Source organism: Glycine soja, chromosome 4 (assembly GCF_004193775.1).
Source record: "Glycine soja cultivar W05 chromosome 4, ASM419377v2, whole genome shotgun sequence".
Lineage (NCBI taxonomy): Eukaryota > Viridiplantae > Streptophyta > Magnoliopsida > Fabales > Fabaceae > Glycine > Glycine soja.
The window spans coordinates 2381443-2404942 of NC_041005.1; the positions used below are offsets into that span (position 1 = coordinate 2381443).

General features: G+C 29.1%; 3 protein-coding genes across 3 annotated transcripts; 1 reads left to right on the forward strand and 2 right to left on the reverse strand.

Moving 5' to 3' along the window:
• Window positions 1-255: 255 nt before the first annotated feature.
• LOC114408624 (bZIP transcription factor 44-like) lies at window positions 256-1463 on the reverse strand. The gene has a single exon (XM_028371737.1). The coding sequence runs from the start codon at window positions 1080-1082 to the stop codon at window positions 621-623; it is 462 nt and encodes a 153-aa protein (XP_028227538.1). The 5' UTR covers window positions 1083-1463; the 3' UTR covers window positions 256-620.
• Window positions 1464-11835: 10372 nt separating this feature from the next.
• Window positions 11836-14544, reverse strand: LOC114408625 (mitogen-activated protein kinase homolog NTF3). The gene is made up of 3 exons (XM_028371738.1): window positions 14198-14544; window positions 13359-13784; window positions 11836-12885 (listed from the first exon to the last, which is right to left on the reverse strand). Exons 2-3 carry the CDS (start codon window positions 13779-13781, stop codon window positions 12193-12195), a joined length of 1116 nt encoding a protein of 371 aa, XP_028227539.1. The 5' UTR covers window positions 13782-13784; window positions 14198-14544; the 3' UTR covers window positions 11836-12192.
• A 2907-nt stretch (window positions 14545-17451) lies between these two features.
• LOC114408626 (AP-4 complex subunit mu-like) lies at window positions 17452-22972 on the forward strand. The gene is made up of 14 exons (XM_028371739.1): window positions 17452-17664; window positions 17826-17920; window positions 18434-18637; window positions 19191-19307; window positions 19417-19545; window positions 19674-19785; window positions 20132-20226; window positions 20323-20427; window positions 20506-20600; window positions 21631-21718; window positions 21870-21930; window positions 22017-22090; window positions 22407-22534; window positions 22641-22972. Exons 1-13 carry the CDS (start codon window positions 17607-17609, stop codon window positions 22503-22505), a joined length of 1332 nt encoding a protein of 443 aa, XP_028227540.1. The 5' UTR covers window positions 17452-17606; the 3' UTR covers window positions 22506-22534; window positions 22641-22972.
• The last annotated feature ends 528 nt before the right edge of the window (window positions 22973-23500 follow it).

The window sequence follows — 23500 nt, forward strand, 5'->3', positions numbered from 1 at the left end:
CATTGAAAATTAGAATATTAAAACAATAAAAAATATTTTATCAAAACAATCATTATTTAAATAAAATTTATCTATACTAATTGCAGATACAAATTTATGTTTAATTTAGAATTCAATATTCTTTAAAAATTAAATTATTTAATAAAATGTTAAATCATCCATGAATAGCAATTAAATAATTAAAGACCGGCACCCAGACAAAGCTAGTAAAATACATACAATACACATACACTGAATATAAATCAAATGAAGATCTGGGAAGTAAGAAGTAGTACCTTTATAACATTAAAGCAAACATACCATGGAATAAATACATACAGGTATAATAAATAATAGTAAATTACACTAGCACTGAAATCTGTTTTTCCATGATATTGGACAAGAGTGATCGATTAGTACTAGTGATCTGAAATATAGTTGCAGGCCACTATGTCATTTTCAATAAGCACTTTGCGCAAATTCTGTTTAACAATTAACATAGCCCCACCCTAAGTACTGTACTAATATGAACTTAATTTTTTTTCACTGATTGACATTGATTCCTCCAAGAGAAGATTCACCCAGACGCACACTTTTCCTTTCTTTTATGGTCAAGATCCACAGAGGACGAGGGTGGCAATTCACCACTGAAAAACGGGTTGGTTAAGACAGAGCGTGTTGGTGGTGGTGGTGAAATTTTGTGCGCTTGTTAGATAACAGTCCCTTTCGTAGGTGGTGGTTGTGTTGATGATGATGTCGTGGACGATGTCGTTGAGCGATTGGAGCCGTTGGCTAAGCTCACCCATTTGGGCCCTTAGAATGGAATTCTCTGCCTCAACGTTCAGATAGTGCTGCGTGGTGATGTCTATGGTGGCGAGGATTTCGCCGTTGTTCTTTGCGAGCTGTGAGAGCTGCTTAGTGAGTTGGTCCAAGTGGTTACGCTTTCGCATCCGAGATCTTCTCGCCGATTCACGATTCGATTGCTTCCTCTTGTTCTTCCTCTCGTCTGTTATCACGACCTGCAAATCACCCTCAGACCCTGAGCTCTGAGATTTTGTGCTAATAGAGGAGTTTCCACTTGATGAGGCCATGGACATGGACATGTTATAAAATAAACTAATCCTAATTAGGACGCAGGACCCAGAGACACTGATAACTATATTACTAAGTTATATAATAATAATATGCGATGGGAAACTGGAGATCAACGAGAAAACATAGAACCAGTAGAGGAAGACAACGGAGAAAGATTGAACCAAGTGGGTCATAAACCTAAACCGGGAACCAGGGACTTCACTCATCAAGTTTCAAAACAATATATGCTTTGATTCCTGCAAAGAAACCAATAGCAGAGAGATTAAGAAGAGGAAGTTGAATAGGTAAGTAGGGGTCAATATATAGAACAGGTTGACAGTGAAATAAAATACATGTCAAAATCAAAGGTTGGAAAAGTAAATTAAGGAGGGAAGAAGAAAATGGAGCAAAAAGCAAAAAGCATCGGAATCTCCTCCAAGGTTTGGTGGAACATAAAGATACAAATAACGATTAGTGTTTGCGAGACTATTTTAATGCCATAGCACCAAAATCGAATACAAAACTCAATTAATTACAAATTAAAATAATTTATTTATTTTTCTTAAATTGGATCAGATTTTGAACGTGATTTAAAGATATATGATTTTGGTTCCTATAAAATTAAATCATCTCGATTCTTGTTCTTCAATTTTTATTTTTATTTCCTGTAAAATTTTATACTACCTCCCCCATTTCTTATTATTTGTAGTTTATGTTTATTTTGTAGAAAAAAAAAAGTAATACTTTTTTTTTAATTTTGATAAAATAATTGTAGAGTTACCTATTTCACCCTTTCTTTTTTCACTTCACAATGTGTAATTTAATTAAATATAAGAAAATAAATAAGAATATAATTGATAAAATAATAATTAATATAATCTTAAACTTTATAAAAGATAAATAAATAAGAATAAAAATTCCGCAACAATTAAAAAGAACAAAGGGAGTAATTTTTTGTTTTAAACTTTGTTATCAAGTAATAAATGTTAATTGATAACATAATAAGAATGTTGTTCGCAGACTAATAACTTGCTACCACTTTAACTAGTCTCAACGAATTATTACATATTATTCTTTTAATAAATTATGTTATTAAATCTCATATCGGACATTATGGTGCCAAAATTCCGCTAGGGTTCAATTTTGAACGGTAATAAATATCAGGGCTTTGTAATATTTAATTGATTATAATTCTGTATATTCCACTTATTATAAAAGTTCGTGGAGAATTCATTAAAGGAATGCTTCCAACAAAAATAGTTTGTTTCCTTTCCAAATTAATCCTGCAAATCCATATAATTCAGCAGAATATGTAAACTAGTTTACATCATCTAATATTTTGAATGTATAAGAATTTAGATTTAAACTTACAAATTTTAAAGGGATAAAACCAAATTTTATGTTATGTATATATATACAAATTTATTTATTTTTCTCATAACCTAATTATTTAAATATCGTTTTATCATCAAATGCTTTTGTGAATATTTAGTTAGTTTGGTAAAAAAAAATAGTTAGTTTAAAATTTGTTTTAACTTTTGTTTTATTATTATAATTTAATATTTTAAGTAGTACATGATGTTAGTTTAAAGAATCAAAGAAGTATACAACAAAAATTAAGATATACTGTATTTTAATAAACAACAAAAAAAATTATTAATAATAATGTTACTATTATTAATTCTATAATCTAATATATATATATATATATATATATATATATATATATATATATATATATATATGTGTGTGTGTGAGATATTTATTGATCCATAATTGAGCCACAATTAAATCCAATTAAATCTCTCTGTATATATTTTCGTTTTAGAGAATGATATTATAAAACTAAATTAAATGGTTTTAATCAATGATGATGTCAAAATTAAGTGAAATCATTATGATAATATTTAACTTTAGAAATAATTTTTGACGAGGTTTTACTTACTTTTTGGTTGATTTCGGATTAAGATTTTTTTCCTTGACGAATCAAAGGATTAAAAAAATTAAACAATTTTTAAATTATTATAAAACCAATATATAAATATAATATATTTTATAATGCAAAAATATTAATAAAAATAAATCATAACTATAAATGCTTTAAAATGAATAATCTGATATTAAATCTTTATTTGACTGAAAATTATTTTTAACGAATTTAAAAAAAAAATAATTAGAATAGTTAGGGCCAAACTAACAACTCATTATTTTTAAGATGAACGGACCGAATTTCTGATCAATTTATCATCTTTTTCCAATCAAACTAACCTATGCTGAAAACACTTCATGAACCTTTTTAAAAGTCTTGTGAGTTGGGTCTCAACTCTCAATTCCTTTTAAGCTCAGCAATGGCTTGATTATAAAAGAAAAAGACTCATCAACGAAGTACTCTCGTGTTCCTAGAAGAGTAGAGCTAACATAATTTATCCCTGAAAGAGGTCATCTACAATTCATAAATTCATATTCATCTATCAAACCTTTGCTTTAGTGTCAAAATCGGAGCTTTTTTCATTTAGATATGGTAATGAAAAGGATCGCCGGCGGGATTGAGGTTGGAGAAAGGTGGGTATCGTGAGAGTTTAATGTGTAAAATATTAAACCTAATTATGTATTTATCGAGTTTGAGACAGGTCACAGGAAAAATCCATACGTACCTTTTATGACCGAAAAATAAAAATTTTATTTTTATATATTTTAAATAAATTATATATTAATTATACTTTATTAAAAATATATTTAACAATTAATATTAAATATGTATTTTTTAACTTTATTATTATTTAATAATAATAATAAATTTTATTATTTACATTGTTTAATTATTTTAATAGGTAATTTATATTTTCAATAATTACGAGAAATAATATATATATATATATATATATATATATATATATATATATTATAAAAATTAGAAAAACTATCTTAAATAAGAGTTTTTTTATAAGTTATTCTTCAATGAATGCATTTTTTAAATTTTCTTAACCTTTATTATTTTAATTTTTATTTTCAGATTGAATTTTAATATTTTGTAAAAGAAGCTATCAATAATTAAAATAAATCGTTTATCATAAATCTAAAATATAATTTATATATTCTAAAATATTTATTTACCACGGATTTTAATTTGATATAATTTATATATTCAAAAGTATTTTTCGAGAACCAACTACTTTTTGTAATTATATTTATTTTGTAATTGATTAATCAATCTATATTTAGGGAGAAGTAAAATCTTTTCAATGTTTTTGTATATTTATTTTTGTACAATAGGTGGTAATATGGTTTTTAATTAAAATCTCATGAAAACTACCCAAATCCTCCCACCACTACGTTAACTACTCTAGTGGATTATTATGTGTTTGTATATAAGTGTTGAAATATTGTAATCATAATTAGCTAGGTTCTGTGTTTTGAGAGAGATGAATAAACAATATTGGTCGAGTATAAATTTATTTATGAATGGTCATGATTAATAATTATTAAATAATCACATAACTATTAAAAAAAGCCATCTGATTTATTTTGATATTTTAGCCATTTATAATAAAAATTAATAGCCAAAATATACATCGTCTCATTTCTCATAAAAAATTATATTTTATGTGTGAGCAAAAGAGACAAATATTAACTAGTACAATATCTTATCATCATGATGATTAAAATTAAAATATAGTAGTCTTGAAACATTTTAAGTAACTAGAATTTTTTTTTTTTGAGGAAAAGTAACTATATAATTAATAACTTTTAATGTTGATAAAACACACACTGAAAGGATTATTTTATACATGAGTAAATTAAAGAATAAACATTAATCATTAAGTCATACTTTAATTAAGACTAAAATATAAAAATAACGTATTTCTTTTATAAAAAAATTACCTAACTTTCAACAAGTTATAATTTTAACTATATTATATTTATATAAAGTTGAATGCCAATTTTTTTTTTAAACTTGTCTATGTCTTAAATGTTATGCGAACAATCAAATCAAATTTGATCTATCCATATGTAATCAATCATAATCGTAATTCTTCTTTCTTACCTCTAACATTCAAATTTGACATGTCCCCTGTACATATAAACAACAATTTTCACGTGGGTCGGAAGTGCCACCACAACCAAAAAGAAAGAGAAAACATGGAAGGGAAGCAACACTCAAAATTCAACAATCAACAGTAACCCTAGAAGCACTTATAGCAATCCAGACATAAACAAATTCGACGGAATAACGAATGCTGAGATACTGCCAAAACCGAAAAACATTGGCTGCATTATTAAATAAGGAGGGCAGTCACTATAAAAAAAGATATACCATATATTCGTTAGGTGTGCGAGCAGATGCATGCTAGGAAATAAGGAATGCACTTTGGCCTTCCTAAAAGTAAGAAAAAATAACCTAAATAATTTTAATTATTGATAAAATAAAATTAATGGATAATATTTTAATATATGCATGATTTATAAGTCATTTTTATTAGCTTAAAACTTATTTAATTAACTTACAATTTTTTATAACTAAAATAATGGTTTTTGAAAATGTATTTATGTTCGTTGTTTATATGGTTTCTTCAAAATTACTTAAAGTAATATTGGAATTTATAACTTATACACGTGTATATAGATAGATAATTATATAAAAATAGAAAAATAAAAAAAATTAATATAAATATTATAAGTCGTGTTAATAATATAATACATCAATAATATATATTAATGTTTATGTCATTCAAATTATTTATCAGTATGTTATATTTATTTATTAATATAAAAAAATTAGGTAATATTAATTATACTGAATTAATTTCTAAAACTATATCTGTATATTTCAGCACAATAATGTGATAGGAATGGAATTTGATGAAGTCGACTTTTCATTCATTTACACGGTGTATTTGTGAGACTGTAATAGGATACATGCGATATAAACTTAAAAAAATGTTAAATGAAAATTAAATGACCAATTTAATTTATTGGGACAAAAAAAAATTCTATCTTTATTTGTTATTCTACATTACTAAATGCGTGAAAAAGTGAAAACAATAGTCTTTTTTTTTTCTTTCTAAATTACTTTTAGACACTTTATAGCTTGTGTTTCTCGAAGTGCTTTTCTTTGTCATTCATTGTTAACAATGACTTCAAGGAAAGGCTTAAAAATTTAAAAGCAACATCAAATTATTTCTTATGTGTTTACTTACGGGGGATTTTGTTTAAGAAAATAATAATGACATATGGGCTTGAAACAATTGACCAGTCCAACATTGAGAACCTAATGTATAATAAAGTAAACTATTCTAAATTTTGTCTAAGATGGCTCTTTTAAGTCTAGTTATTTGGAACTCTTTGGCAGAGTAATTTTGCTTCATAGTTTCTTTTTATTGTTTGCAATTCTAGAATAGGATCAGTCAAACAGTTATATAGTGAGCAAGATTTAAAGTAAGTTTTAAAAGAAAGTTGTTTACTTTAAATGAGAAAGTTATATGTTGAATATTTTTGTATAATATATGACCTTTTTGCTTTATAAAATTTAATAATAAATATTTTTTATTGATGAACCTAAAATATAAATTTTAGTTGTTTTAGCTTTGAAAGAATCAAGAGAATTTAGAGGCTCATTGTTTCTTTTCATGCTTGCTTAGCTGATCTTTTAGTTTACTTATTATTGATTTATGCATTTATGTGTATTATTTAAACAAACATATTAACATTATATGTATTAATGTTAAGATTATAATCACAGTTGGAAATATTTATACATTGTTATAATCTCATTATTTTTAAATAAATTCAAGACTTTCAAAATTATTAAAAATTAAATCCATAAATAAACTAAAATGTCATAATTTTGGAGACAAAAAAATATTTAAACTAATTTATAATATATAAAATTTAAATAAAGGTAAAATTATAATTGAAGAATATTTTTATATTTAGTTTTTATCAAGTAATTATAAAAAAAGTTATTTGTTTCCAGTTTTTTTCCAAATAATTTACAGGTTTTTTATATATCATTATTGTATATAGATGCAAAAATTTAATATTGTATTTTGGAATATAAATTTTTAAATAGTATTAACAAATATATCAAAAAAGAAAAAAAATATTTACAATTTTTATATTTTAATAGAATTTAAAATCAAATAAATAAACTATCTTGAAAAAAAAAAAGAGAAGGAAGGAATACACGAACACAGCATGTATATTTTGGCTAAAATTGCAACACATAAAAACACATCTATTTTATCTTATATTATCGTTTCTATCTTATTTCCTTTCCATCTTTTCCACCAATCACTCAATACATGTGTCATTTTTTTCTCTTTCTTTTTTCTATCCTAATGCTAAAAAAAGATGGAGCATATATATAGTATGTAACATTACCGGTAAAACTGTGAAGGGGAGTAGCTAGGAGTTCCTTTTTGCAATGCTTATATTATTGATTGATTGATTGATTTCAACATGGTAGGTGTTTCCATAAATGTGAATAGACGCTCAATTATTGCTGAGAAAGTGTAAAGTGAGGTGGGTGCTTCCGAGATTTTTGTAGTTGGCGACGTGAAAGTGCAAAGTGGCCCCTTGAAGATGGGAAACTCAAAGAAATGCAAGATTTTAAACGTGAAAGTCGAGTCGAGTACGTACCATTTCATGAAATGAAAAGCAACTTGTTAAGGGAGTTTTCTAATGTTTTGAGCCCTTTGATTTATGAATGCTTAAAACGGATGGTTCCAACATCGTCCTTTCCCTTTAGTAGCCACACGCGTGCAACTCTTTCCATGGACATTACATTTCGTATTGTAGCTTTGTCATCAGTGTCCATTTTATTACCAAGGGTTAAGATAATAAATATTGAAAGAAATTGATCATTTATTCTACTCCTAAGCCTTCCCTCCTATTATCATTATCCTATACGAGAATTTTTTTAATCTCAATGTAATTGTCATTTTAATTTTTTAATAATATTAATTAATTTTTTTACTTATATCTCTTATAATATTAAAAATAAACAACAAAATCTGTAAATAAATTAGTAAGATTAATTTTATAATTATTCTCTTTTATTTATTTATTATTGTTTTACCTGTGTGAATCTACCTAAGATGACAATTACAATAGAATCGAGGGAGTTAATAGATATTAATTGATTGATTACAAAATAGCTCAAACTCATCGAGTGACATGGGCAGACTGGAATCAACATTAAAGATTATAATAGGAGAAATTCTATCTTGAAATTCTGGTGGCAAAGATTTAAATGGTGTAATTAATTATGGTGAAAATTGGTTTTGGAATCAAATTAAATTAATCTTTGAAAAGATAACTTCCCGTACTCACAAATAAGTTTTTTTATCCATGAAACTAGCTTAGAATTGAAAATGGTATTTGTTATTTTTATTCGAACTAGCAATATTGTGTCTTTAACTTGACAGTAAAAAAAAAAAGGTTAAAACTCAATTAGTATGTGATCAAAATTTGATACGTGTAAGTATTTTTTTTCAAGAAAATTTTGTATATGAAAGAAACCTAAAGCATTTTTTTCACCCCCACATGTGATAATTTTATACTTTTTAGTAAATTTTAATGCATTAGAGAGAATGTGTTTAAAGAATTGTGGTAAAGAATATACTTCTAACACTCCAACACTAACACTCGTACTCTAACACTAACAATCTTCCCTTTAAATAACATTATACTCACTCACACTCTTTCCTCCAAAAATACAGCATTTTCATGCATTTCAAACGTTATCTTATGACAAAAGATGCAACCCTTGTCTTTCTTTTTTTCATAATGAAAAGTTTAAGTGAATTGAATTCTAAAAGCTCATTAGACTCAAAAGTTGTTTACAAAGATAATTACAGATTACCTCTCAACAATATCCTTACATCAACAACTAGAATTAAACTTTTGAGATATGAATGTATTCATTACCGACTGAACCAATATTTGTTGGCAAGACCCAACTCTTGTTAAGCAAAAGAGAATGTGTATGATTAGATAACCAGTCTGAAAGGAAGTTTAAATAGCAGTCCGTCGAGGAACCAAAGAATATCCTTACAGGGTGCTGCAATTTGCTCAATCAGCCTAATAAGGCACTTTAAATTGGGAAAATCTCATCAGCCTAGTTTGTTTACTTAACGCTGCCCAATTCTGTTGTCTTTCTTTGTATTGTTGTGCTAAATTACTAGCTAATCGGTCCAGATCTATGTTACTATGGTATCAATCAGCATATATAACATTATTTACAGTGAACACCTAACCTTTGAGTCTATAAAAAAGATTAGTGAACACCTTGAGCATCTTTTGCTTCCGGTTCTAATTTTTTTTCCTATTGTTTTCATGCAAATTTGATTTTTCTCAATTTGAAAACTTTTAATCTTTAGAATATAGCAGAAAAAAAATCAGTAGAGTTTTCTACAAACCGAAACATACAGTCACACAAAATGATGGACTCATTGAAAATTAATCAGAGATCGTTTCTCACTGACTAATCCGTCCGCTGCAGTCCAATAATTGCTATGATCTCTTTATGTTTCTTCCAACCTACAACTACAAACTCTTCAATTAAAAAATAATTTGAAAAAAAGGAGATGGAAAGGAATTAGGTGGTCGGGTTTCTGGGTCAGACAAATTCTAATTCCACTTTGGAATAAAAATAGTTAACAAAACTCTGAATAACTGTTATAAGTCTTTCTTACTTTGGAAAATATTTTTTATTTTTACTCATAATTATAAAATATTTATTTTATAATTATTAATACATTTTAAAAAAAAAATGCGTCCTAAAATTTTAGGACTTGGTTTTGTCCCCACACCCCCACTTAATAAAGTAAGCATAGCCCAAACAAATCCTCTCCTTTCACAGTCTTGGATCGAGTTCCTAGTTGTATATTACCATGTTTGGGACCTTTTTTTTACTGAAAAAGAAAGAAAGAGCTACTATATGTGGACAGCCCAGTTGGACTTATCTATTACACCACACTGTGGAAACAATAATTGGTTGTCATTCTGTCTTTTTGCATTCTTTTTTTCTTATTTCCCTCTCAACATCTTTATTTTTTAGAATTTTCAAAATGCTGAAATTGTCCCTTCCTTCTCTCTTTTAATGAAATACACAACTTGCAAAGAGGCCAATCTCAAGACAATACGAGGAAACTGAAGAAAGTAGTTAGTTAGTTCTGGACCAAAAGATAGAAGTAACAAGATATATTAGAAACGAACTGAAATCGAATCTCTAAAGTCCAAAAGTAGTTAGTTAGGTTTCACAGTACCGATCGTTATAAAATTAGAGCTTGTAAAATATATTACTATCTCTCTAATATTATTTGTATTTTAAAGTAATGCATTGTTTTCAAGAAAATTATTACTTACACTAATTATTATGATACAATATTTTTGACAAAAATTTCTTTATAAAAAAGTAAAAAATATAATTGAGTTTATTTAAATACGAGTTTAATTTCTAAGCAAGGTTAATATGAAAGTTTTTACACTTCCAGCTAATTAAAAATCATAATATATATATATATATATATATATATATATAAATTTTAAGATAATTATTATAAAAATTAATAAATTTATCATAAATAATAATTTGTGAATGTGACCGAGTAATAGTGTATAAAAAAATTATATTGTTAGTGTGTATATTCTCCTTAAATATCTAAATGAAATACCAATAAATGAAAGTATGACTAGAAAAAAAAAATGCTCTATCAATTTTTAAAGCAACAATTATTTTAGAATAATTTTTTGTTTTGCTTAAATTGACATATGACTTGAAGAGAGTATAAGTTAGCTTAAGAAGGAAACAACATTTTTTCATCTAACACAAATATGAGGATAGGAATTTCAGGTAGGGTATCCGTGGCTCGGTTTAGTTCCGTTTTTTCATAAAAAAAATCACCCGAACCAAATTTATAAAACATATTTAGTTTGATTTTTATTTAAAATAAAATCTAAATCAAACCAAATCAATGATTTTTAATAAATATTATTTTATTAAAATTTATATACTTTCTTCTTATCTTTTAAATTAAATTACGTTAAAAAATTACTAATAACAATCTATGAGACTTATTAATTTGTTAAATCTTCTACATAAAAATTTATCAAATGTTCATCTATTTTAAACCAAACATATCTTAAAAAAGTCATCTAAAAAAGAAAATGATACACATTGTATAAGTTCATATACATAACACTACAAAATACCGAAAAACTTAAGTAATATATATATATATATAAAATGCATATCACTAAAGTAATATAAGTGTTACAATTTGATTCGGTTTCAAAAATACAAATCGCAAACCGAAACAACTCGATTGGTATGAGAAAAAAATTATCCAAACAAATCCAAAAATAATCAATTTGATTTGATTTTTATTTTTTTTAATGATTTTTTATTTTTATTTTAGATCAGGTTGAATTTGAACACCCAGGAATCATGTATCAAATATTTTTTTATTTTGACTATCAAGGTCAATATTAATTTTTTTATTATTAAGTTTATATTTTTAAAAGAAAGGATTCGGAAAAACCCTTGATTGGTAAAAAGAACTAAAAAAAAGGTTTACAAGTTCATGGGATGTTTTGATAACTGTGATTGAACTTATCTAATTTGCCAAAATTCCTTTCCGGCGGTGCAGCCATGAAAATAAAGGCTCCCATAGTAGTATTAATTAAAGTAAATAATTTGAGATCTATCACATACACGGGCGATGATTGCACAAATTATATATGTTCCGCTTGCAGGAAAAAATAAAATAAAATAACTTCAAAGTTCAAACATTAACACACTATTGATAAACATTAGACTTAATTTACAAAATGGTTTATGAAAGATACAGGAACATGTTTATGTACAGCAAAACGAGGCAACTACAATACAGAGTTCAGTAAAAAATCAATCTCTCAACATGGCAGTTAAAGACTATAATGCATCATCAGCAATAACACAATTTTTTTTAAGATAATATTTTGCTGTTTCTCTCTGCTTTCAATAAATAGAAAACAGGAACATATAATGAGCTCACTGATGACAAAGCCCTCCTAATTATTTGAAGCAAGTTATGATATTAGAACTATCCTGGCACCAACAAAAGGGAACATAACCGTGAAAAGAAGTAAATATCATTAGCACAACCCTGCATTCTCCATCGCAGATTCGGGATGGTAATGAAGCATTTCTTTCCACATCATCTCCCTTATCATCTCTTCCCCTAGATCCTCATCAATGTCAAGATCAATTGGAATGACAGCTGGAGGGTCACAGTTAGGATCATACAGAGGGGCCATGTAAGGGTGTTGAAGTGCTTCAGTGACACTAATCCTCTTTGTTGGATCAAAAACAAGCATCTTTGCAAGAAGATCAATTGCTAATGGATGCGCATTAGGATAAAGTCGCGAAAAGGGGCTTCCAGGAGAATAAGGAAGTGATTTGATATACTTCTTTGCCTTTGGATTATCAATGAATTCAATATCCTCCTCCCTCTGACTACCAAGGATATTGATAATCAACTTCAGCTGGTTGAGACACTCTGAACCAGGGAAAATCGGTTTTCGGCCAAGAAGCTCTGCAAAGATGCATCCAACTGACCAAACATCAATAGATGTCCCATAGTTGTCACAGCAGAGTAGGAGCTCTGGTGCCCTATACCACCGAGTGACAACATACTCGGTCATGAACTGGTTCTTGCTGCAGTTAGTACGTGCTAACCCAAAATCGCATATTTTTAGGTCACAATTTGCATTAATTAGAAGATTCCCAGGTTTCAAGTCACGATGAAGGATGTTAGCTGAGTGAAGATATTTCAAGCCACGGAGCAACTGCAGTCAAGAACTTTCAATTAGTAATTTCAATCAACAGCTAAGCAACACAAATGATTATAATCTGTAACTTCAGAAAGCCCTACAAATGTGCCATGGCATGATTGATGTCGTCAATTCTTCAGGGAAGAACTATAGGTTTGGAAAATCAAAGAGGGTTTAAAAGGCAGGAGGGTAAATGCAACAAAAACAAAAAAAAAAAAATCTTAAAATGATGAAAGCACACAAGTTTGTAATTCTAAAAGACCATGCCATATTGAGTTGAATTTTACCAAAGGTCCTCTCCAAGACTGTAACAAACTTACAAACAAGTTCAACAAGAGTGTTTTCTACTTAGTGTCAACTCTACAGTAATATTAAACACGCATACGGAGTAGACAATATGAACACCATGCTATTCATGATATCAAATTGACATATGTGAAGCAAGGAATATTATTCAGTTTCACCAACCATGGGCCAAAGATTCATACCTGAAAGAGGAAATACTGGCAGTGATCATTAGACAAAGCTTGAGAAGACTTAATAATCTGATGCAAATCCGTGTCCATGAGTTCATAAACTAGATAGACATCCTTGAAACTATTCCTATGAACAGGCATCATGATATCCTTCAAAGCAATCACATTCTCATGGTGAAGGTGGCGAAGAAGCTTGAGTTCGCGCAAAGTCCTCAGTGCATCAACCCGGTTTTCAAAGGCATTCTGTATCTTCTTGATGGCAACCTTCTCATTTGTCTCTCTATTCACAGAAGAGCACACAATCCCATATGCTCCGCGGCCAATTGGCTTGATGGGCACGTATTTTGAATCAAACTCAAACAGGGTTTGCCACATGGAATAATAATGCTTCCCTTCAGTTCTGATCCCGTTAGGAGGCTCAACAGGAGTCGCCATTCCCTACAAAATCAACACCAACAAGTCCGAGATTTTCAACCAATCATCAGAATTAAGAGAAACTTTCAGTGTTCACTGTTGAGTGGTGAGTGAACAGAATCATAAAACATACAGTGGTCTTGGCGTATCATTATTAATAATTTTTTTTTCTTAACACAATTAATTAAGAGACACTTGAAAGCTGCTTTATGACTAACCTACCAAATTAACAACCTAGATCCATATCCAAAATTTTATTTAATTAATCTTGAGTTGAGACCGTGTAGAGATCTGTACCAAACAGAACGTTGTGTTAAGAATTACAGGATTAAAGGAAGAGACACGCTCGAGAGTAATTAATTAATAATTAATAAAAAGAAAAGAAAAGAAAGGGAGCATATTTACAAATGTAGAAAGAACGTAAGAGGAAAGATTACCTTTATTTGGAAAAATAAAACTTTATTATGACTGTGGCGGTGGCGAAGAATCTGATTTCATAGGCCAAAAGATTTATTGAGAGAGAAGGGTGAATCGAGAGGCATGATTTAAACAAGTTGGAATGCAGAGTGTGTGTGTTCGGGGCTGCATAGGTTTTTTCGGCGATCGAGATTCCTAAGGTTGTCGCGAGGGATGTTTGTTTGGAGTTTCTGAATGGAACTGCATCTCTCTCCAACGAAAGTCACACACACCCGCGTTTTGCTCCAGTACTCGCACCTAGCACTAGCTCCTGATATTTCCCTTCTCTTTGTTTCTTTCTTGCATCATCATCCATCCTTTTGCGTGATACTCGTTTTTGGCTACATCATTTCTTTTTTTAAGATAATCTTTTTTTTTTACAGAATTAAAAAGATAATAATTACTCTCTCTGTTGTTTTTTAATTGTGGATTTTTTTTAGAATTTACGTTCCTTTCTATTTATTGTTTGTAGAATTGAAAGTTATATTAATTACTCTTTTATCATTTTTTTTTATTTTATTTGTTTTCTTATCTTTAGTTAATTTATACATATATTTGTGATAGAGTAGAAAGAGAAAGCAATAAAATAAAAAAATATATAATTATTTTATTAAAATCAAGAAAACTAATAACATTTTTTGGTTTCAAAAAAATAACTAAAAAGCAACGGGGTAGCCGTATACAACATAAACAATGTATTTTGTTTGTTCTATTCCGCCACTTGATTTTTATTGTTTGAAAATCTTAGAGCCTAATCGCTAGTAATAAATAAAACAATTCATTAAGATGTACTTATTTGATTGGTCTAGTACATCATAATTAAACGAAATCATTAAAGATTTACTGGTCATTACAGGAAACGTAGCGTGGATATAACGTTAGCATGGCAGGGTTAACCTTTAAAAAGCCTGGGAAGTGTTTTCAGATAATTTTTGCACGTTTTTCATACGGTCTTGATAAATAATGACAAGTTTTCTTTATGTAAAATTAAATTCGTTTTGAATTAAAAATATTTGTAGTCTCTCTTGAAGGTTTCTTTTTTCTTTTTTATTTATGATTATACTGTTTGGGTTCACAAAATTAATTAATATGACCTTAGAATGTACACGTCAATCCTCGATCTAGTCTTGACATCAAAGCACATAGAAATTAAGTTATATTATTGAACCGATAAGTTATTAATAAATATTTATTTATTTGAATCTTAATAATAATGTTATTATTTCTTTGTCAAGTTATATGTACCTACTTATCTACTAACAATGAATTATTTATATGCAATGAATTATTTATAATCCATTGGATTATCTATGAGTGATGAATTATCTACTAATTATTATCTAGAAATTATGAATTATTTATTAATTATTATCTAAAAGTTATGAATTATTTACGACTCACCTAACACTATAGATACAAAATCTATCTCTCCTTTTTTATTCCATACTCAATTCAACTCACTTCCTTACTTAAGCATCAAAATTCTTTTTTTAGGCCCCCTTGTATTCTTCCAACAAAGAGATTTCTAACAATACAATGATGAAGTTAGTTTTTTTTTTTTTTTTTTGTGTTTAGTATAACATGAAATTTGAAACATGTATTATCTAAACTAGTCGACAATTATAATTAAGAGTGATAAACCTTCACTTAAGATGTACTTCTTTTTTTATTTTTTGATGAATTAAAGATGGAATAAGTAATGCATGCATTCAGTGTAAATATTTTTATACTATTATTTATTCATAGATAGTATGTTTATTAGTTTTTATAATAACTACTCAACTTTCATAATAATTATTTTGAAAATTATATTAAGAAGATTTTTATTGATTAATAACGTAAGCAACTAAGCATGTCTATTAAACTCTTAAAAGATGTTATTAACCCACAGTATGAAACTAAAGTTCAACGGTTTCAACTTTTTAATTGAAAATTACTCTAGTTGAAACTAAAACAGAATTTTATTTATTTTAAGAGAAAAAGTTATAATTTAAACGCCTTACTTTATATAATAAAACCTTAAAAAAAATATTTTTCTTTACACAACTTCATATTCGCTTTTTTGTACAAAGAGTTCAATTTTCAGTTACTATTAGTATAGTTTTTTTATACTACTATCAACTCATAAAAATTGCAGTTAAAAAATCAATTCATTAGAGTTGACCATAGATATAACTTTTAAAATAATATAAATTTACCATATATGTAGTAATTTATAAAATTAGGGATTTGCTTAGATCTTGTCCGTCTTATTCTATTCATTCTACAAGAAGGCAAGCTAATTTGGTGAATTAGCTAGAATTTTTTTTATTATTTGTAGGGATTAAAGATAATATAATTTTTTTTATAATAACTCATATACTCTACTGAATCAACTAAGTTAGGCTCTTTAATAGAAAATTTTCCTTTTTTAATGTGATCATATATTTCATGTAATTCTTTTTTGTATTTTTAACACTATATTAATAAAAAGTATTTGATTCGGTTGTCGGAAAAAACAATTTATTATTAACTAATAATGTAAAAATAGTTAATCTCAATTAAAATTTTAAATAAAAATTACAATTTTTTAAATACATTTTATCTTTCCAGATAACTTAACTCTTATTTACTAAATTTAAGCATTTAAAAAATGTTAATAACACATCTTTTTAACACATTCTTTATTATTATCTGAAGTTTATTAAAAAATTATAAATTTTAATGGGTCTCATAACTCATTTAAGATCTCTCCTTTAATTTTATAATTTTCAATTATAATTAATGAAGTGTGCGTTAGAAATAGTGTGTTGCTGACACTTTTTATTAAAACATAAAAGTTACCTAACTTTGACAAGTTGGTTACTATTTTATTCTATTTGGTCTTGAATATAAATAATAAAAAAATCATATTTTTTTGTTTCAAATATAAAAATATTTACATAAAGGTATATTTTATTTGATGAGATTATCTTTTGAAAATTTTTCATTTAATAAAGTTAAAGGTTTTTTTAATGTTTAATATCAAATTCACATGAATGATAGTTTAAGAAAAATGTATATTTTTAATTGAAAATAATAGAATTTATTAAAGTTGACTAATTTTGATAATGCTTATATATATGTATATATATATATATATATATATATATATATATATATATATATATATATATATATATATATAATGGAGACAGGAGGGAGTATTTGTTTTTTTATTGAATGAAAAAAAACGAGGATAGTTACAAAACGACACGAGTCTAAGACGTTGCCAAATTGTGTCTAGGCCATGACTGGTGCGTGGCAAAACGGCAATGCGTTTGTTGCGAAGCGTGGGCAAAGTAAAAAGGAAGGAGGAAGATGACTTGAGTTGAGCTGTTAAGACAGAAAGCTAAAACAGAAGAAGCAAAGATGATATTGCAGTTCTTCGTGCTTTCACAGAGAGGCGATAACATCGTCTACCGCGACTGTGAGTTCCATATTTTCTCACCCTCTCTTTCATTTCCATGATCCATTCTTTTTCATTCAGTTTTTCTTCTGACTGGGAGTGGCAACGCAATTTCATCCACTCTGCACCTTATCAGTATGGTTTAATCTCCCTTTTTTTTTTGTTGAATTAAATGAATGCAGATCGTGGTGAAGCTCAAAAAGGAAGCGCTGAGACATTTTTCCGAAAAGTAAAGTTCTGGAAAGAAGATGCTGAGGGAGATGCTCCACCTGTTTTTGTGGGTATTTCAGTCATTATGTCAATTTACAACTTTTTCTTTTCACATTTCTCTATTATTAATTCTAAAAGTTTCCAATAGATATATATTACTACATGTTCCCGCAAGGGTTTGGTGGTGGTTGTTGTTGTTGTTGTGTTTATTGATAAATTATAGAAACTAATTTTTTAATTAACCATTAATTTCATTCTTAAAGTATTACTCTCTCCTAAATAATCTCTTCAGTAAGCAAATTATGTAACTAATTCTCAAGTATTAGAATTCATACTAAATAGTGCCCAAAGTATTAAAAAATCCTTCAAATTAGTCAAAATATATCAATGTAAAGACTAAATCGATGGATATTATCAATATTTTAGGACTACTTAAATAATTTTAGTATTTTAAGGACTATTTAGGGGAGAGAGTAATATTTGAGGGACTAATTTGATGGTTTACTCAATAATTTTTACACTTTTCCATGTTGTTAACCTGGTTGTTTTGTTTTATGTGTCTTCTTTCTGTTTTTCATAGAATATAGACGGTGTGAACTACTTCCACGTAAAGGTTGCTGGATTGCTATTTGTTGCTACTACTAGAGTCAATGTCTCCCCTTCTCTTGTTTTGGAACTTTTACAAAGAATTGCACGTGTCATCAAAGATTACCTTGGTGTTCTCAATGAAGATTCCTTTAGAAAGAACTTCGTGCTCGTTTATGAATTACTGGATGAAGTCATTGTAAGTATTTTCTATTCTTCCTTGCGTCAACTGATGGTTTGCTTGTGGAAAATAACTGTATAGGCATGTTGGCTACCAAACCATGCTTAACTAAACTTCATTAATCTAACCTAGGTCCTAGCGGCTAGCACCATTGATTGATTTTGGTCATTTATACTTTAATAGAATGTGGTCTACAACTATTCCCATGCCAAGTCTCTCTTCAACAAGTTTCAATTTTCAACTCCTCCATGTATGATATGACAGGTTGATAAGATAAGAAAGTGCACTTTTATAAAATTCCCTTATAATATTTTTTTATGTGCTACATTTTGAGAGGCAGGGAAACTTTGCAATTTGTACAAATGTTCAGTATGTTTAATCTAACCATGTTGTATGGGTTATTTTTTAATTTTTTATTTGATTTGAAGAGAAAACTGAAACTTAATTGGTTACTTGGTTAACGTATTTACAGCTTCTGCAAACCAAATTACAGCTTGTTCATTTTTTTTGTGTGGTTCTAACTACAGCATTTTCTGTTTGATATGTTTATACTAAAGTTCTTTTGTGCCAGGATTTTGGTTATGTGCAAACAACATCCACTGAGGATTTGAAGTCATATGTTTTCAATGAGCCAATAGTGATTGATGCTGCACGGATGCCTCCACTTGGCCCTGCTTCCATTTTTATGGTATGTTGCTAACTATTTGTAGGTTTAGTCAGTTGCTTGCTTAGGCATATTATTGGTTGTCATGCATGATTCTATTGACTAGTTAGACTCCTATTACCTATACTTGCAGCAAGGGACCAAACGAATGCCAGGTACAGCTATTACAAAGTCTGTGGTTGCTAATGAACCCGGTGGAAGGAAGAGGGATGAGATCTTTGTTGATGTAATTGAGAAAATAAGTGTTACATTCAACTCTAGTGTGAGTATTTTGATCATCTTTTTTTATGGTTTTTTCACGATGTCTGTTATCATGTCTTCCTTCCCTTTTCCATACATATACTGCTGCAAAATTTTGAAGCATTTTGATGAGTTTGTTGTTGGAAACAGGGATTTATACTTACTAGTGAGATAGATGGAACCATTCAAATGAAGAGTTATCTTACTGGTAACCCAGAGATTCGACTTGCTCTCAACGAGGACCTGAGTATAGGAACAAGTGGTAGGTCAATCAATGTTATATTTTGTCCCCCTTGAAAGTTAAAATGCTGATAAAAATGTATACGGTTTCTATATCTTGTTATTTTCTTTGTTGTTGTCTAACATATATTCTTGACTATGTATTCTCTTTATTAAATATTTAAATTAAGTTGTACTGAAAATAACTCCATATTTAGTGTTAATAAGGGGATATTTTTAGTTAGGTTTATATATGAGTCTGTTGAATCACTAATGGATGGATAATTTTATTGATGATAATTTTGTTCACTAGTTGATTTTTCGTATCCCAATAAGCTTTTGCTATGACTTTTCATTCTTTCCTGATCCTGTTCTATCATCTTTAACAGATTATAGAGGTTCAGGTGCTGTCATTTTAGATGATTGTAACTTCCATGAGTCTGTACACCTTGATAGTTTTGATGTTGATAGAACTTTGTCATTGGTAAGTACATAGTACACTAGCTTACATATATAGATAATACAGTAGCATGTTGTACTTTTGAGTCCCCTGACTAATTACTGTTTCATTGTTTGATAGGTACCACCAGAAGGTGAATTTCCAGTCATGAATTATCGTATGACTCAACCATTTAAGCCACCCTTTCGTATTAATGCATTAATTGAAGAAACAGGACCCCTAAAGGTGGTTTTGAACACCCCCAAACTTTCCAAGTCTTAAATGTTTTTTAGCATGTTTTGATAGTCTGCATATTTTTTATAGGCTGAAGTGACCATTAAAGTGCGAGCTGAATTCAACTCAAGTATCAATGCTAACACTGTTCTTGTGCAGATGCCTCTGCCATCATTTACATCTCGGTAGTTACATTTTCTTCATGATTATTGTACATGTAATTTTAGTCATAGTTGACAGGAATGATTTAGTGTATAGTTCTCCATAATGAGCTAGCTAGCTAGCTAATTTTCTGGTTGATCTGTTTGATAGTTTGTCAGGATTTAAGTCACCAGAGGTCATATATTAAGTTGGTCAAATGAGATAACCTTCAATTCACCTAAAAAATAAAACAAAAATTAAAAGTATTAGCAAATGACATTTATGTTAGCATAATTGTTGCAACCTTTGATAAGCAGCAGAATCTGTTTCATTTTGCAATCTGCACTACATCAAGCGCAGAAGATAGACATTAGTAATTCAGCACAAAGCTAGAAAATCGTTGGATGACAGGTTTCCTTTCTTGTCTTGCTTGGGTCTTTGTAATATTTTCTTGCTATCTGTAGATTGGATGGACATGAAACTGCAGGAGAGATTATGAAATATATGTGTGTGTGTGTGCGCACGTGTGTGTGAACTAAGCATCAAATATGGCTTATGATATAAATACCAACAGCAGCCAATTTCACCATATTCACTTGTAATACATTTGCCTTTTCATGTTCTAGCAAGCCGTTCCTTTTTCAGCACCCACTATTCCCATGTCTAAGCATTCAAAATGAAAGCTTAATGCCCAATATTGAATGTGTCCAATCATAAATCAGAACTCAACATTCAACTTGCAAAATGAAAAAAGAAAAAAAAAGGAGTGGTTACTAGGGCGCTATGCTACTGGTAGTCATGGGTGACTGACTCATAGATAAGAAAGAGAAAATGACATAATTAGGGAAACCATGCTTGTACATGCAGGAGGCTGAATTATTCTTCTTGATGCAAATGGGGTGGTTGGAATCTGATCTACTAAATATGCTACCTTTTGTCTGTACTTTGCATGTGTGTTTGTTGTATTTTATTGCACAGACCAGGCCAAATGGGTCCTATTCATTTAAATGGTTGAAACATGATACTGATTACTTGATCTTATACCCTGTTTGTAAATTATTTTCAAATTTTCAGTGTTACTTTTGAGTTAGAACCTGGAGCAGTTGGACACACCACTGATTTTAAGGAAGCAAATAAAAGACTGGAATGGGGTCTGAAAAAGGTAATATTGATTGTCCGTTTTTCCACTAATAATCAGTATATTTTTAAACACTGATCTATGGATGTTCATAAAGAATCCTTCAGTTGGGTATTTGAGGCTAATATGAGTCATATTAATAGATGACAATAATGGCTGGTCCATCCTCTTACAGGTTGTTGGTGGATCTGAACATACTTTACGAGCAAAGCTGACATTTTCACAGGAGTTACATGGTACAATGCTGATAATTATGTTTGGGCTTAATGTTTCAAAAGGCATTGTTCTCTGTAATGAATTAATGTGTTTGTTATGAGCACAGGAAATATCATGAAAGAAGCAGGGCCTGTCAGCATGACTTTCACCGTACCTATGTACAATGCTTCAAGGCTTCAGGTAAAATGGGGATTTTCTTGAAGCTATTTTTTTCTGTTACATTTATTAAACAAAGCTTGTATTGGACTTTTATGTGTGTTGGTTGAAAAATGTACCAGATCTTTTCGATGATATATTATAGTGCCTTAATTATACTGCTAATCCAGAAATTATATGTTATCATGTCTTAGTTGATTTTCTTGAAGCTTGTGTTGCTGGACACTAAAATTGACAGTGGTATATAATATAATCAATGCCTTATGATTTTAGATATAGATTCAACTTTCCTCTTTATTATTGCAAAATGATTTTTCTAAGATGCCATTTTTTGGTGCAGGTGAAGTATTTGCAAATAGCAAAGAAATCAAAAGCACATAATCCTTATCGCTGGGTTAGATATGTAACCCAAGCAAACTCATACGTAGCACGGTTATAATTGGAATCTCTGCAAGTCCAAATTCCGAGGTTACTTGCTTTCCAACTCATTGATTTTCATGTATACTGAATTATTCCAGAAATCTACATGTAACATTTTTTAGTTAAAATCGATTGTTTAATTTGCAATTTGCAGTTAAATTTGGGGGGATGGCAGCATATCAGGTGAAAAAATGGCGGGCTCTCTGCCTCTACAAGTGAAGATAATTTTCTCTAGATAATGAATGGCTAAATGGAACTAGAGTTCTTAAAATTTTTCATTTTAAATGAAAATGAAGATGTACACGACAAATCTTAAAATTGTGTAATGTGGAGGGCAGACATCTAAATCTTAAAATTATTAAAGACTTGATGTAATATCAAATATCAATAGTCTTATGATGTGTTTAGCCTCCTCAGTAATGTGTTGGACTAGAGATATTCGTTTGAATGTATATGCCATTGAACCTGAGCTGGTTTTGACGAGAATTCGATTCCCTTGGCCCCGTATGTCTCGAAACTTTAGAGGCAAAGTCATAAAGGAAAAAGAGGGATGAAATCGGAAAGTCGTAGGCAGGGTATAAGGTACACAAAGAAAAGTGCAGTACCAGACCTTTAGATATAATGTTTTATTGAATGGTAGGGTTGTTTGGAAAAAATTGAAACTCCGGTTAAATTGTCATATTAGATTAAAATTGTATATTAGAAGCTCAAAAACACGTTTCCTATATTTGCAAAGCAATGAGACCGTGCTTGAAGGAGGCAAATGCATTTAGGAAGGTGAACCGTATCAAATTCAGAGCTTATGGTTATGGAACACAATTATGAATGGTGTTAGGTTTATTGATTCTGAGACGCTAGAATAAGTTGTTTTGGTGTTATTTATGATAGGTGTTGGTGGATGGTACTGCGTTAATGGAGTGGTGGTTGAAGGTGTAATGAATTTACCCTTTTCGACATAGGATGAGCGAGGCAGACATGGATCTCGTCGCGGGGATATTTGTTTTTTGTTACATT